This window comes from Nicotiana tomentosiformis, chromosome 5, assembly GCF_000390325.3.
Source record: "Nicotiana tomentosiformis chromosome 5, ASM39032v3, whole genome shotgun sequence".
Classification (NCBI taxonomy): domain Eukaryota; kingdom Viridiplantae; phylum Streptophyta; class Magnoliopsida; order Solanales; family Solanaceae; genus Nicotiana; species Nicotiana tomentosiformis.
Genome location: NC_090816.1, coordinates 4,713,617 through 4,731,304, shown reverse-complemented (window position 1 = coordinate 4,731,304; position 17,688 = coordinate 4,713,617). Strand labels below are relative to the sequence as shown.

The 17,688-nt window shown below is 33.5% G+C and overlaps 1 protein-coding gene across 1 annotated transcript; it reads right to left on the bottom strand.

The window, feature by feature from the left end:
- Positions 1-10,582: 10,582 nt before the first annotated feature.
- LOC104102584 (phospholipase A(1) DAD1, chloroplastic-like) lies at positions 10,583-12,194 on the bottom strand. The gene has a single exon (XM_009610329.4). It carries the CDS (start codon positions 12,065-12,067, stop codon positions 10,757-10,759), a length of 1,311 nt encoding a protein of 436 aa, XP_009608624.3. The 5' UTR covers positions 12,068-12,194; the 3' UTR covers positions 10,583-10,756.
- Between the last annotated feature and the right edge of the window lie 5,494 nt (positions 12,195-17,688).

Sequence of the window (17,688 nt, the reverse complement as noted above, 5' to 3'; positions counted from 1 at the left end):
AAAACACCACTTTAATTATGCTCGCTAGTCAAAGATAGTATAGTATAATATCATATGTATAGGGATTGGAGTTAAATAGTATTTTCTTAGTTTCTAGCTTGATTGCTATCTAGGAGAATCAACAATTGAGATTTATATGATTAATAACTAAATTAAACTAAGAATCTAAAGTTATTGACTAATGACTATCACAAAAAAAGGAAGCAAGGAAGTTATCAGTGAGAGAAAATAGGGGTTAATTGGGTAGGTGCAAGATAATTGTTTGGGATAAAACTTTAGAGAATTCACTTCTAATATTTAAGTGAGTCTCTCGAATTCACTCAATTATTAGTTCAAACGTTTAGTAGAAACTCCTCTCTCGATTAAGTTTCAACCTCACAAGATGAACCAATTTAAGCACGTGAAGATATGTAAGAATGCATAGTCGATTGGTCTTTAAGAGAACCTCTCTCGATCATCCTCTTAACTAGGTTTAATCAACAATTCAACTAGCCTATTTAGATTACTAAGAAGAATTAATGAACTCAACCAATAATATAATGCAAAGATATCACAAGTGATGCGTCTCTCGATTACATGAACAAGTGAATATAGATGCAACAGTTAAATCATCCAAAACGCTTCAATACATAAAACTAGAGTTATAATCAACAAACAAATATCAATACACCAAATCCATCAAACCCTAAAGAGAACTACTCCATAGATATGGATCAATTCATCAAAAATATGTTTAAAGTAAAAGAAAACATAAAACGGTCCAAACTCGGGTCTTGAGTGAGAATTGAATGATGAACTCCTTGTGATTTGCTTCTCCAACTCCTCCTTAGGTCCGATATGTGTCAAAAGTCCAGAAAATAATATTTTTCCATGTATTTAAACCAAGTATGGTCGGGCCCAGACGAAATCACCTTCTCCTAGCTGAAATTGGATTTTCACTCTATAAGAATTGCACAGGCGCACCGCATGGGGCGACGCGCCATGCGGCGAATTAGTGGAGAAATCCAGAGAGTTGATTTCTGACAGACAGCGGGAAAATGTACGTACGTGGTGCCCCACACGCCGCGGCGGTGGGGCTTTCTCAGAGTACGGAATTTTCCTTGCTTTTTGATATCTGGGTGTGGTTCTCGGCCCCCTAACACCATCCCGGCTTAATACCTTAGGCTTTTACTCAGACTTCAAAGCTCCAAATCACTCCAATTCATTCCATAACATTTATATAGATTGGAATCACTCCTACAAGGCATAAAACATACAATAAGTGCAAAACACTATCAATTAAAGCTCAAACACAATTAAAGTGCAGTAAATTAGAGTGCAATAAGCGACTAAAACACAAGATTGTAGCCGACCATCAACACCCCACACTTAAACAACTGCTCGTCCTCGAGCAATCAAATTACACTTCACATAGACATGGCCTTTTTAAAACAATTCTCATAACTCATCACACCAAGAATATTTGAAACAGATTAAGTATAATACTGTAACATCCTAGCCTCAAGATTTGACTTAAAAGTACCACACATTATTTATAACCCGCTCACTAACTCTAACACAGAGGTCAACGATATTACCTTTCCTTCCTAAATCAAGTGCCCTCACACAACAATAGAGAGTAGTTCCATACACAATGAAAATTAAGAACAATTAAGAACTCAAGATAGAAAGAATTCGCTCACTCTCATAAACAATATTCATATGCCACAAAAGATGCACCATAGGCTTGCCCGTAGTGTGCTACTCTACTAATTGAGTGCATTTAGTCAAGGATCAAGTAGGACTTTAATTGGTTGTAATGTAGGTTACGGGATGGGTAGGATACATTTAGATATAAGAGTGACTACACCTCCCTAAGTATTTTTAATACATACAATTAGCCATTCAAAACCCCACACTTAAGTCAAACCGAAACTCCACCTTCACATCAATATACATTAAATCCTTACTTATTTAAGCACAATTACATCAAGTTACCACTATCAAAGAACATTTTTCACAACTATACACTTCTTTTTTTCTTATTCAATTCAAGTGGCTCTTACTTTTTCAAAACAGTGCACCTTTCTCCTCATCTTATTAGTTCCACTCAAAAGCCCAACCAACCACCCCACACTTCAACTTTAACAAAGTTTATAACAAATTCAAGTACTCATGAAAGGTAAAAGGTTCAAATAGATGGTACATTCAAACAAATGGGTAAGGCTTGAAATGTGATTGCCAAAGAAATAGGATTACAGGCTCAACAGGGTTATCTAAAATACATAACAATTAGGTGGGTAAAAGATTATAACTGGCCAACAAAGAAACGCCTATATCACTTCCACGACTGAACAAAACTACTAATTCGCTTTGCAAACACACGGGGAAAGTTCTAGACATCAAATGCCATACACAAAATACACAAAACCTCACACACACATGGCACATAACTCACTCAGGATTATACTATCACGACATTCTAGTCAAAGTATTTAAGCAAAGTTAAGATCATACAGTTTAAGGTACTAGTCAAAAATAGTATAGGATAATATCGTATCCACAGGAATTAGAGTTAAACAGTATTTTCTTAGTTTCTAGCTTGATTGATAACCAGAAGAATCAACAATTGAGATTTATATGATTAATAACTAAAATAAACTAAGAATCTAAAGTTATTGACTAATGATTATCGCAACAAAGGGAAGCAAGGAAGTTATCAGTTGGAGAAAATAGGGGTTGATTTGATAGGTGCAAGATACTTGTTTGGGATCTAGCTCTAGAGAATTCACTTCTAATATTTAAGCGAGTCTCTCGAATTCACTCGATTATTAGTTCAAACGTTTAGTAGAAACTCCTCTCTCGATTAAGTTTCAACCTCACAAGATGAACCAATTTAAGCACGTGAAGATATGCAAGAATGCATAGTGGATTGGTCTTTAGGAGAACATCTCTCGATTATCCTCCTAACTATATTTAATCAATAATTCAACTAGCCTCTTTCGATTACCAAGAAGAATAAATGAACTCAACCAATAATATAATGCAAAGATATCACAAGTTATGTCTCTCTCGATTATATGAACAAGTGAATATAGATGCAACAGTTAAATCATTCAAAACGCTTCAATACATAAAATTAGAGTTATAATCAACAAACAAATATCAATACACCAAATCCATCAAACCCTAAAGAGAATTACTCCATAGATATGGAGCAATTCATCAAAAATATGTTTAAAGTAAAAGAAAATATAAAACGGTCCAAACTCGGGTCTTGAGTGAGGATTGAATGATGAACTCCTTGTGCTTTTGCTTCTCCAAATCCTCCTTAGGTCTGATATGTGTCAAAAGTCTAGAAAATAATATTTTTTTATGTATTTAAACCAAGTAGGGTCGGGCCCAGACGAAATCACCTTCTCCTAGCTGAAATTGGATTTTCACTCTGTAAGAATTGTACAGGCGCGCCGCATAGGGCGACGCGCGATTCGGGGCATTAGTGGAGAAATCCAGAGAGTTGATTTCTGACAAACAGCAGGAAAATGTACACGCACCGTGGCAGTGGGGCTTTCTCAAAGTACGGAATTTTCCTTTCTTTTTGATATCTAGATGTGTTTCTTGACCCTCGAACACAATCCCGACTTAATCCCTTGGGCTTTTACTCAGACTTCAAAGCTCCAGATCACTCAAATTCATTTCATAACATCTACATAACTTGGAATCACTCCTATAAGGCATAAAACACATAATAAGTGAAAAACTCTATCAATTAAAGCTCAAACACAATAAAAGTGCAGTAACTTAGAGTGAAATAAGCGACTAAAATACGATATTATAGCCTACCATCAATGAACTCTCTTGCTTCTTTCATTACTAGGTTCATCTACAATACCATCAAATAATTTTTCTGTTGAAACACCAACCTTTTTTGGACTAACGTCCCTTGCAACCAAATCTTCCTTTTTAACAACTGGAGAAATTTTTGGCAGATCAATTTGAATATTATTTGACTTCTCTTTGTATTCAATAGAATCTCTATCACAATAAAAATTACATGTACCTTCTCTTCTTTTCTCCACTGTTTCTAAATTTTGGCCTTCTTGATTTATTTTCGTCATCTTTGATGTGTCTTCTTTTTTTTTTTGGTTGATCATCTTTTTCTTGTGATACCTCCTCCAATGTCTCATCTTTCTTTTGATTCAATGATATCTCAAATGTCACCAATTCACCTTCTAAATCATCAACTCCGAGAGTGCTAAGATCTTTGGTAGCTTCAAGAATAACTTTCTTGTTGCTAAACTTTAAAATTAGAGACTGCAATATTTTTTCAACAATTTTAACTTCTTCCAATACTTCTCCATTGGTCCTTACACCATCGACTATTTCTTTGATTCTTATAAAAAATTCTTTGATAGACTTTGTTGGTCTCATACGAGCCAACTCAAATTGACTCCTAAACTCTTGCAGTTTCTCCTTCTTTACAATTTTTTTTATATGACTTCACCAAGATTGTCCAAACCTCCTTTGATGACTTTGCATGCAAATATTTTTTAGATACATACAATTCGACCTTAATGGCGAGATAGTAGTGTGCCTGATAATCTAAATGTCTTTTCTTCTCCAATTGAGTAGCTGCATCACCTGTCAACGTTGTGCCTTCTAGGGGTTCCTTAAATCCTTCATCAATGATGGACCATAATCCAATATCCTTAAAACAATTCTTCATCTGTTGATACCAAGTTTCAAAATTACTTTTGCCATCAAACACAAAAACGGGACAATTAGGTAATAGAGTATCCATATTTCTTTTGGATCTCCTACCGGCTCTGATAGAATCTCACACAGGCTCTGATACAAATTTGAAGGATTGAAATACCTCGAAGAATAATTTAGGCATGCACAAGCAAAAAATTCAACAAAGATTATATAGAAGAAATTTATTAAACTAGGGAGAGAACGTGATATGAGGGTTTTTCACAACTCATATAACTCTTGAATCTCTCTACATCATAGTTACCTCTCCACAATAGAAAATATGTAGTGGCACCCCTATTTATAATACTACAAATTAAATTTGACTAGAATCTAAAAAGTTTATTCATACATAATTTTGGCTGTGAATCCTAATTAGACATAAATTAAATATCTAGTAAATACCAAATCCTAGACGATGTAAGAATACGAATTAATCTTGATTTAATTTCCAACTATAATCGATACATGCAAGTTTCTTGAAGATTCGTCTAAGCGAAAACGTCACGAAAGAATGTACACACTCTCAAGGCTGACAATTATATATATATATATATATATATATATATAAAAAGAAAACTATTTGTAAGAAATGTCTTTTTTTTTAACAGGTATATTACATATTTGGGTTTTGCTCATATATCTGATAAGAACATATTGTCTCCCAATATACATACTATCCAACATTTTGTAGGTTCATATTGTGCACCCCTCGGGGCCAGAGAAAAGGATGTACAGAAGAGACAGAGCAACAAGAAACAACTACTGCTCTTATTTGACAAATCTTCTTTACTCGGTACATTAGTCTTCCTTGAAAATACACATAAAAAAGGTGTGAGGGGAAAAAATGTGCAAACCACGTTCGCACTCTTTTCTTTTTTAAGATCCTCAATATCTCATCCTTAATTTTGAGATAAGGGTTTTCCATTATTTTTAGAGAATCCCTACTCTCGTTGCCTATGCGCCATAGCTAGGTTAGCAATATTCTTACGTATATACAGAGGCGAATTCAAAATTTAAGTTCTATAAAATCAAATATATTATATTTTTAAAGTTATAAATTTATATCTATTAAATCTCTTTCTAATGAACTTTTATACAATTTATATACCGCGCCAAAAATACTAATTTCAGATGAACCCACTACTTTCAAATTACATTCGCCCCAATGTATATCTACTGTCTCTTGCAATTCTAGTGATCTTTCTTGAATTACATGCATGCATGCAATCCTACTACCGAATTTTGTAAGAATCGTTTCTGAAACTAAATCTCAAATCAAAATCGGGAAGAAATCCTGACATCTCTATATGTTAGAGGTAATAACACGTGCAACGTAAGGACTTCGTGTCAGAACAAAAACCTCAACAAAGAGGTGGTGGCTATCAATTTTATGGCGGCAATAGTTTGGATCAGGTATGTTTACCGGAAAAACGGTACAGTTTAATTTATAATGTGATTTATAGGCACGTAAATTAAATTGATTGATAAAATAAAGTAATAAAGAACAAAGCAATTAAAATATAAATAAATGAAGAAAATACAAGTCTGGGCTTTAGAATATTTCCGTCGAGTTCAGGAATAAATGAAAAATCTCGACAACACTTATAAAGTTTGAGAAAGAGAATACTAGTCTTTTGCTATCAGTATTTCTTTATGCTTTATAATAGAATGAAAGCCTCTATTTATACTAGAGCTATGAGGTGTATGATTATAAATTATGCTCGCTTAATTACCAATATTAATGCTACAATAAAAGGTAATTAAAGAGTAATAATAAAGAGTAATAAAAGGTAATACAAGCTAATAAAGGTATGGGTCTTCCGTAACGTTTCTACAACGGTCATATTTTGAACTGCATCTTATATACTACTAGAAATTCGGCAAAAATCGATTGTGGTGGACTAACCGACTTCGATCAATGTCAAAAAACGGCCGATCGGTTTTTTCAAAATATCTTTTTTTATATTTTTTTTACGAAACCGATCAACTTTGGTCGGTTTTCTTTGGCGCAAAAATGTGAGAAATTATTTTTGCTTCCCGCGAATTTATTTTTCAAGAAACCGACCAACTTTGGTCGATTTTTCATTTAAAATAAATTAAAATTAATATTATAAAAACCGACTGATTCGACCAGTCATTTTCAAAAACCGACCGAATTCGGTTGGTAATTTTATTTTTTAATAAAATCGACCGACATCGGTCGGTTATTTTCGCCCAAAAATACAATTAAAGAGTATAAATGAAATAAAAGACAGTCTTAAAACAAAATACACCAATGGTCTAGTGGTAGAATAGTATCCTGCCACAGTACAGACCCCGGTTCAATTCCTAGATGATGTATTTTTTAATTACATAACTAAAATACCGACCGACTTCGGTCGGTTTTTTCGGCATATTATTTTTTTTTTTTTGGAATTTAATTGTCCGACCGAAATCGATCGAAAAATACCGACCAAATTCGGTTGGTTAGCTCTACCGACCTTACGATTACCGACTGCCACGAATCGGGCGATTTTTGCCAATTACCGACCAACATCGGTTGATTTTTCCCATTTTTTTAGTAGTGATCCGGCCACAAGTTTGTATCCGGATCACTACTGATTGATCATCCTTGACACATGTTACTTCCTAATTCACTCACCTTCTGAGACCGAATTTTATCGTATACACTGTATACTTCCTCCATCCTAATTTAAGTGAGGATATTTGATTAGACACGAAGTTTAAATAAAAAAACTTTTAAAACCTATGATCTAAAATGAACTATAAATATTTGTGTATATTTTTCTTGACGGACTAAAAAGAAAAAGTATCATGCTTCGCGTTTTGTGTTCATATGTTTTAGTGCCTTTAATTTGTGGTCAGAAAGAAGGAAGTTATGCCCTACTGCAGGGGCTTATGTAGCAAGTTAGTGACGGGTTTAATTGAACCCATAATGGCTTTCAGATAGTTTCTTTTGAAAAAAGCAGTCCAAAGTATGACTCCCTCTTATTGACCAGGCCAACTTTCGATGTGAAGCATAAATTTGTGTGTAAAAATCTATTCAAATTGCAACAAATAGTATATATGAACCAATAACTTTAAGAATATATTGGGTTCAATGCTAAAAATCTTAAAGGTTGAACCTATAAAATTTAAATCTTAAATTAACCTCCGCACTACTGTAATATATCATGTGCTTGCATGTAACTCAAGAAAGATGCAGACTATTTAATTTCCTGTACGACCTGGCCAATCGTTTTAAAAAGTTGTAGCCCTTACTCCCCTATGTATTGTTCATTCTGTGTTTTATAAATGTTATGTAACTTGTCGGGTAGTCGGTTCGGGTCCGGTGAGGTTTTGAAATGAATTGGAACACTTAGTTCCAAGTTTTAAAGCTTAAGTTTAAATAGTGACCGGATGTCGACTTATGTACAAACGACCCCCAAATAGAATTTTAATGATTCCAACATTTCTGTATGGTAATTTTGGACTTAGGGTCGTGCTCGGAATTGTATTTGGAAGTTCGTAATTAAAATAGGCTTGAAATGGCTAAAATAGGAATTTAAGTTTGGAAGCTTGATGGGGGAGTTAATTTTTTGATATCGGGGTCGAAATCCAGTTCTGAAAATTTTTATAGCTCAGTTATGTCATTTATGACTTGTGTGCAAAATTTGAGGTCAATCGGATTTGATTTGATAGGTTTCGACATCGAATGTAGAAGTTGGAAATTCTTAAGTTTTATTAAGCTTGAATTGGGGTGTGAATTTTGATTTTAGCGTTGTTTGATGTGATTTGAGGTTTCAAATAAGTTCGTATGATATTTTAGGACTTGTTGGTGTATTTGGTTGAGGGCCCGAGGGCCTCGGGTGAGTTTCGGATGGTTAATGGATCAAAAGTTAGACTTAAACAGCTGCTGCAATTTCTTCTGCTGGAAATACAGAAATCGAGCCCAGGATCGAAGCATAGAGTCGAGGGCCAGGATCGAAGGCCAGGGTCGAGAGCCAGGATCGAAGCCAGGGTCGAGACTCAGGATCGAAGGCCGGAATCGAGGGCCATGATCGAAGGCCATGATCGAGGGTCAGGATCGAAGCTATGATCGAGGCCCAGGATCGAGGGCCATGGTCGAAGCCTTGATCGAGGGTCAGGATCGAGGCAGGACCGAGGGCTGCCTGGACAAAATTATAAAACAGGGGACTTCGTCTCATGTGCCATTTTTGACGAATTGGAGCTTGAGGAGAGGCGAGTTTTGATAGATTTTCAAGGAAAAATATTTGGGTAAGTGATTCTAACTCAGATTTGGTCAATATACACAAATATATCATTATTTTCACCATTTAATTAGTGTATTGAGATGGAAATTTGAGAAAATTTTATAAATCTCATAGAAATGAATTTTTGAGATTTCGGTATCGATTCGGAGTCCGATTTGAGTGAACCTGGTATGGTTGGACTAGTAATTGAATGAGTTGTCGAATTTTGTGAGTTTCGCTGGATTCCGAGACATGGGCCCACGGGCGATTTTTGAGTTAATTTTAGGTTTGTATTGAGAAATGTAGTATATTCTTATGAAATTGATTCCTATAATTTTTGTTGACTGTATCAAATTATTTTGGTTAGATTCGAGCTATTCAGAATCGGATATTCGTGAAAAAGGCATTCTTACCGATTGATTGAACTTGGTTCGAGATAAGTGACTTGCCTAACTTTGTGGGGGGGGGGGGGGGGGGGGAGAATTCCCCGTAGGATTTGTACTGTTTTTGATATATGAGCATCGTGTACGTGAGGTGACGAGTACGTACACGGGCTAATTGTGTAAAACCCCGATTTTTCTACTATGCAATAACCTGATTTTCTTCTTATTTGAGTTCCATCAGAATGTGTGGTATCCGGCTAGACTAGAATAGCATGCCTACTTGTCTTAAATGTTTACTTGAACTATGTGCAGCATGTTTAGTGAATTTACCTGTCTTTCCTTAACTTGTACTTAGGTTGAACTGTAGAATTTCGTGCCGTAACTATTGAATTCTATTGTTTGGCTGCATATTTACTTTGGGACTATGGAACGGTATTCCGGGAGATCCCTATGTATTACATATTTACTTTGGGACTACGGAACGGTATTCCGGGAGATCCCCATGTACTGCATATTTACTTTGGGACTACGAAATGGTATTCCGAGAGATCCCCCTGTTCTGCACATTTACGTTGGGACTAAGAGACGGTATCTCGAGAAATCCCATGTTGTTATATATGTGTACTGAGTTATTGTCTTCTATGATTTCATTCTGGTTAAATTTCAGTCTTTATTTTACTGCGGGATTTCATTTTATCTTGTGTTATTATACATATACCAGTAGGGACTTGACCTGACCTCGTCACTACTCGACCGAGGTTAGGCTTGGCACTTACTGGGTACCGACTGTGGTGTACTCAAGCTATTCTTCTGCACATATTTTTCATGTGCAGATCCAGGTACTCCTTATGAGTCGCACTATCAGTGAGTAGGGACAACTTTGGAGACTTCAAGGTATATCTGTCGCGTTCGCAGACCTCGGAGTCCCCCTCTACTCTTTCCCATGTCCATTATCTTCTGTATTTTTTTTTTGATAGACTCTGATGTATAGAGACACTAGATTTTCCTCCTGTAGTTTGTGATTTACGATGTTCCGGATTTTGGGAATGTTGTGTAGTATATTGAGAAGTTAGTTGTTAAATTTATATTTTCATTTCATTTATTCCGCAAAAATATTAGGCTTATCTAGACCTAGTCATAGGGTCTAGGTGCCATCACGACGTCATACGGATGAGAAATTGGGTCGTGACAATTCGATAACTTGATCACCATATATTATAGTATACATTAAGAATATTGCTAACCTATGGAGTATAGGCAACGAGAGTAGGGCTCCTTCAAAAATAATGGAAACCCTTTTCACTTGACACATTTTATGTGTGGATTTTCAAGAAGACTCACGTGTGGTCCTATTTCTATTCATTGGTCCTATATCCTATTCTCTGTACCGAGTAAAGAAAGGATTTGTCAAACTAAAGCCGCATTTCTTTCTTGATCTCGCTTCTCTACATCCTTTTCACTTACAAAATTGTTCACTAAGTGCAAATACGTCTTGAGATCGTGACACGTGGCAACATCTCCAGCTTTGCTAAATTTAGAGTCTTTACTACTTAATCTAAGTTCCTTGCCAACCTCAGCATATACCCATTGTGTATCCTCCATGCATCTTTGAAGCCAGCTTGGCAGCCCTGTTGTCGCCACGTGGGCACTCCCTCTTTCTGCCACATCATCGTCTCCGTCGATCACGAACCCCGGAACTTTTGTAATTGGATCGTCGGAGTTGACAATGCGGAGAACATTTGTACCACTTTTCTCCAATTGGCATCTAAAACTTTTGTTTCCTATCCTAGGCCCTCCAAATGATACAACTGTTACTATTGGTGCGTGACTAAATTTTGTAGTTATATCGTACGCTGTTAATGTTGCAAGGGCAGCTCCAAGACTATGGCCTGTGACAGTTATACTTAATGGCTCGTCATTATACTTATCAAGAACGTTGCCAATTTCTTCTCTAATTGTGTCCTGCAAACTTTGATCACATTCGTTTTTTGTTGTGTACAAGCTCAAGAATCCACTTTGTACCATGGGTTGATCGTAATTTTCCGGTGCCATGTCATCTGGTAAAGAAGTTAACGTGGCACGTAAATTTTCGAGCCATTCGCATGAGGTGGCAGTGCCTCGATAAGCAATCACCACGTCACGACGCCCAAGCCTAGCGATCTCTTCCTCATCTTCGCAAACTGCCACGTAACCAATCCAGCTAGAGCACGGGGATGCTAAATTCGGGAACCTTTTAGTCCAACTTGGCATTTGAACTGCACACGTGGCATAAAGGTTCTTGATTACCTTATATCCGCTCGTGTCTAGTCCGCAGTCTGTCAGCATCGAACTCGTAGGATAACGACATGTGGCGTGCGTGGGTGATGACACGTCAAAGTCGAAGCAGCGATAGGCTGCTTCCACAAATTCCCCGTACCTTAAGATCTCCTTGCGGAGATCATCGTCAAGTGGATCAAGCAAACCTTCCCAATTCTTGATACCTTGGAATTCCATCCACCGGTGTCGGAGTTCAGCTGCTCTGTCTCCGACAGAGCAGTGACCCGACCCTGGGTTCCACGAGCTCGTGATCCTGAATCCACGAGCACTCGATTTTCTTAGTGTAGAGCACCTTGAAGTAGGAAGTGCAAATCCCAAATGCTTTTTAGTAAAAAGCAAGTTATAATTTGAGGAGTGTATTATGTTGCAATTTGATTTGAAATTTCCAGCTAAGAGCCTCATGTTTGTAGGTAGTTTTTAAAGATTCTTGGAATGTGGATGATGAGGTTCTTGCACTTCACGTAGTTACATTTTGGCTTCACTCAAATGATAGTATTTATAGTTATAGAATGGAACTAAACTCATGCTAAAAGGGTATAATAATGGGTGGTGGGTCAGTGGGGAGAATGTAATGAGGGAGAAGACTATAAGAGGAGATTGGAGCGGACGGTGCATTGATTTTCATGGGATAGGTTGTAGACTAGTTAAGTGGGGACAAACTGAGTTAGCAACTGAAAAACGTTGGTTGAGGACTTATTTTGCAAATTTTCTAGATTTTGGTATTAGAAATCCCCCTAAGATAAAAGAGGAGGATATAGAAGCAGATTTAGTTGCAGGTAAGAGCGAGTCTACCTGCAAATAGGGGTGTTCATGGTTCGGTTTGAATCGATTTTTTTCCTAAAAATAAATCAAACCAAGTAAATCGATTTTTCAAATATTGGATCCAAGCCAAACCAATTAAGTCGATTTTTTATAGATTCGGTGTATATCGGATTTTTTTGATTTTTCGATTTTTTCGGTTATTTATCGATTTTATCTTAAATATGAGACGTACATTACCAAACACATATTCAAGCAATTATATTTTCAACATAACATCACCAATTGCTCTTTGAGAAATCTATCACTTATCAAAATATATTGATGATAATTGAACCAAATAGTGATGAATAATTTTAGGACTCAATTATAAATAAATTATTTTCAACATGAAATAAATTCATGTACCTAGCGACAGAAAACTATTAATCAAACTATAATGTAAAGGCAAAGAACTAGATTATTATAATAGCAAAAAACTAGACTAAAAGTGCAAACTATTAAAATGTAACATTAAATTTTAGAAACTTTGTATAACAATATACATATATATAATAAAAAAATTTAAATAGCTACTTCTATATTCGGTTTGGTTCGATTTTTTCTGGTTATTTTTTTATTACAATCAAAACCAAATCAAATTTGGTCGGTTTTTAAAATTCAAGACCATAACCAAACTAAATCGTAAAAGGATCGGGTTTTTTAGTCAGTTTGATTCGATTTTTCGGATTTTTATGAACGCCCCTAAGAAAGCATACATATAACGCCCGTTTAGATTGACTTAAAAAAAAGTGACTTTATTTCAGCAGAAATAGTTTTTAAGTCAAAAGGCAATAAGTTGGGCTTGCCCAGTATATTGCTTTTGGCTTATTTTAAGCAAGTTTAACTTATTTAAGTATTTTTTAACTTTGCCAAATATTAAAAAAAGATAAAAAGATCTTAAAAGCTTATTTGACCAGTTTAAAAACCAATCCAAACATCCTCATAGAATTTGTCATACATACTTTCATTTCATGTGATGAAGGCTGACTAGGTACGAAATTTTTGAAAAAAGAAAGGACTTAACAAATACTTTAAAAAATATTATTTTGATCTTGTGAATTGAAACTCATCATGACATTTATAGGTCACGGGTTCGAACCGTAAAATGAGTTATTAATACTTGCGTAAAAGTAGGTTGTCTGCATTATACTTCTTGGGGTGTGACTCTTTCCTAGATTCTGCATGAATGCGGGATGCTTTGTGTACTGAGATGCCCTTATCATTAAAAGCTAAATAAAAACTTTATAGTTAAAGAGTTTCGAAATTTGATAAAGTGTTACTCCCTCCATTTCACGTTGTTTATCGTAGTTTTACTTAGCACAAAGTTTAATTAAAAAAATATTTTGAAATTTACAATCTTAAATATTTCATAATATTTATGTGACTATAAAAAAATTTAAACTTGTGATTTTAAATTTGTTGTAGCATCTGTATGAATATAAAAATTTCTAACTAAAGAAATATAAAAATATATTATTTTAGAACAAACTAGTAAGGAAATATAAATACTCAACAAAGTGAGACGGAAGAATATTCTTATTAAAATTGACAAAAAAACAAAATACATCAGTTTCCTATAAAACATAGATGAGTATGAAAAGGGAAAACTAAAATAGAAGAAAGCTGAGAAAAAAGAAAAAAAAAGATTGACCTTCAAAATTTTGACATATGTTGACCACCAACCAATTACGTACACCAAAGAAGAGTAAACGAAACGAGTAGAGAAGAGTGTAGTGAGTCCGAGTGCTTCTTTGGCTCCGACCATATTGGTTGCACGTGCGTTCACTGTACGCGTCCCCTGTAGTGATATTTAATTTTACTAATCCCATATTAAATTTGAGATAGTTTATCTCATATTTAGTTGGGATAAAATCACAATTAGTTATTCCGGAATTGCAGTATTTTTTTATTCCAATGGAAGGGTGGGATAACTAGTTTTAGGATAAATAATACCGGGATAATTAATCTCGAAATAATTTATTTCCAACCAAACGACCCCTAAGACCATAGTTTTAAAATTTATCTACATTCGATATTTACATCAAATTTTAAAAAAAATAATCTAATGCATGAGATATTTCGTGTTCACGCAGGGTCTAGAAAAGGACTGCACCTCATGGAATGTGATATAGGCAGCATACCCTAATGTAAGTATCAATTGGCTTGGCTAATTCTACGGTTGAAACTCTTTACCGTTACTCTAAGACTTTTCTTCATCAAATCAATAAATGTATAACATGTTTTGATGTAAATAATGTAAATATTAAGTGCAGGTAAGTATTTATCCCCTCACAACTCTCCCTTTAAAAACCAAATTGGGGGTGGGGGTGGGGGTTCATGGTTACGAATTTTGTTTTCATGTATCTTTAACCTCAATGAAGGGGAGCCTTGGCGTAACTGGTAAAGTTGCTTTCATGTGACCAAAAAGTCATGGGTTCGAGCCGTGGAAACGGTCTCTTGCAGAATTGTAGGGTAATGTTGCGTACAATAAACTCATGTGGTCTGATCCTTCCTCGGACCCCGAACATAGCAGGAGTTTAATGCACACGACTGCCATTTTTTTTTATTATCTTAAGGAAAAAGGCCTAAAAATGATCTTGTGGTATTCGAAATGGATCAATTATAACCTCCGTTTAAATTTGAGTCCAAAAATGACCCTGTCGTTATAAAATGGGTTTAATAATGCCCCTGTGTTATTCAAAATGGATCAATTATAACCCTCATTTAAATTTGAGCTCACTAATGACCCTGCCGCTAAAGAATGGGTCTAATGCTGCTATTTTCCTCAGTCAGTAATGATTAGGGGTGTAAATGAATATTTAAAAACCGACTAAACTAACATAATCGTACCGTGCCGATTTTTAGGTTTTTTTTAATAAAACCGTATATTTTTATATAAATCTATAACTGTACCGATAATTATGGTAGATTTTTTATTTTATAAAAATAAACCGAAAAAATATTGAACCGTCAAATTGAAAAAAAAAGATTTTGCAAAATATTTTATTTTTTTAAAACTAATGCATATGTAGTCCACTGCTTTAGGAGAGTTTTTTTCAGTTTTTTTTTAAAAAAATCCAGTTTTTACAAAAAAAATACTTAAAAAAAACTGAAAAGACTTAAAAATATATATTTTGCAAATTCTTTTCTTTTTTTAGTTTTTACAGAATAAATATTTTTCAGTTTTTAAAAGTATTTTTAAAAAAATATTTTTTTTCCAGTTTTTACAAAAATAAATACTTTAAAAAAACTGAAAAGATTAAAAATATATATTTTGCAAATATTGAACCGTACGGTTCAATATTTTTTCGGTTTATTTTTATAAAATAAAAAATCTACCATAATTATCGGTACAGTTATAGATTTATATAAAAACATACGGTTTTATTTAAAAAAAAAACTAAAAATCGGTTCAGCACGGTACGATTATATCGGTTTAGTCGGTTTTTAAATATTCATTTGCACTCCTAATCATTATTGACTGAGGAAAATAGCAGTATTAGACCCATTCTTTAATGGCAGGGTCATTAGTGAGCTCAAATTTAAATGAGGGTTATAATTGATTTATTTTGAATAACACAAGGGTATTATTAGACCCATTTTATAATGGCAGAGTCATTTTTGGACTCAAATTTAAATGGGGGTTATAATTGATCCATTTCGAATACCACAAAATCATTTTTGGACCTTTTCCCCTATCTTAACCTCAACATTATATTGAGTGTAAGTTCTAAGTATAGGGGATATAAGAAAATATTTACACAATCAAATCATATTTAAAGTAATTAAATCTATACGATAAGAAATTATATTGATATAGAAAAAAAATCATAATTAGTATATATATAATTTAAATTCTATTTTAGGAAGTACTAGTTAACTGACATTTGTAAGTAAATGTTTAAAATTTTAATTATTCTGTTTTCTTAAAATTGCTAGGACTTCCTTTATGTCTTTCCCAAAACTAACTATCTATATTATACTAAAAGCATGAATGCTCTTAACGAAATGTTCACCTTTTTTGTCCTTTTAAATTTAATTTCACATTAGGCAAAATAGTTATTTAATTATTCTAATTTTTATTAAGACTTTAAAATCAACTAAAAATCTTGCATATTAAATAATTACCTTATTTGAACTACTAGGTAAGAAATTCTAATATTTAAAAATTAAATATTAATTAAAGATTTACCTTATAGAGCTATAAGATAAGCATAGTACTGTAATTAAGTAATATATAAAACCCAACATAGAAACTTCCGATAACTTATACTTTCTTTATGGTGTTGAATCAAACGGTAAATAAGGAATTGAAAGAATTAAATCAAATTTGACATTAGTCTTGTTTATTATAGGTCCTCTGTAATTTTTCTTCTTTTATTTTTTGGACTTACCATGAATCCATGACAAAGAATAAATTGATCAAATATTTTATGTAAAAATATTCTATGGATTAAGTACGTAATAAATAATAGGAACTGATATTCCGTGTATAAAAAATAAAAGTATGTTTCGTACTCATTATTAATGTATTATCTATTACTCCTTATAATATTTTAACGAATATTTTCTCATATGGTTTTGAATATCTCTCTTAATTTTACTTTGTTTTACTTTAAATTCTTTGGCTCTTATATCGTATTTATCTGTTTTATTTAACAATCTAAGCTTGCTATTAATATTTATCAATTTCAAAGACTTACATGTTTGATACTAACTTTTACTATAACTTAACATATCTTAATGCATTTATTATGTAGTTTTAAAAAAATTATACTGAGAGACTAAAAGTTTTAAAGCAACTAAATTTTATACATTAAATTATTTTTTGAATTATATAAGTTTCAATATTAATATCTTGTATAATATCAGTTGGCACTCCTATGGTTTATTTATTCTCAATTATAGATTTATAACTTATCATAAAATTAAAACTAATTAATTTTATATAATTTAATTATCTTAATAACAATAAAAAAAGAAAAATATAGAGAAAAACTTTTTGTGAAAAATTATGTTTCATTCTCTGGTTATATACAAATACAAATCCTATTAAATACTATTATTAGGTATAATTTATCCCAATATTCATAATTATTATACGTTTTAACTCAACATCAAATTTTTAAAAACTATCGGATGAGACAGAATAATTGCACATAAGATATACAAAATTTAATAATATTTATATAATTTTTAAAAATGTTATATTATCGATATAA

What these genes read in the sequence shown, in the direction of transcription:
- LOC104102584 (XM_009610329.4), bottom strand. Translation starts at nt 12,067, where the DNA reads ATGAGGCTCTTAGCTGGAAATTTCAAATCAAATTGCAACATAATACAC.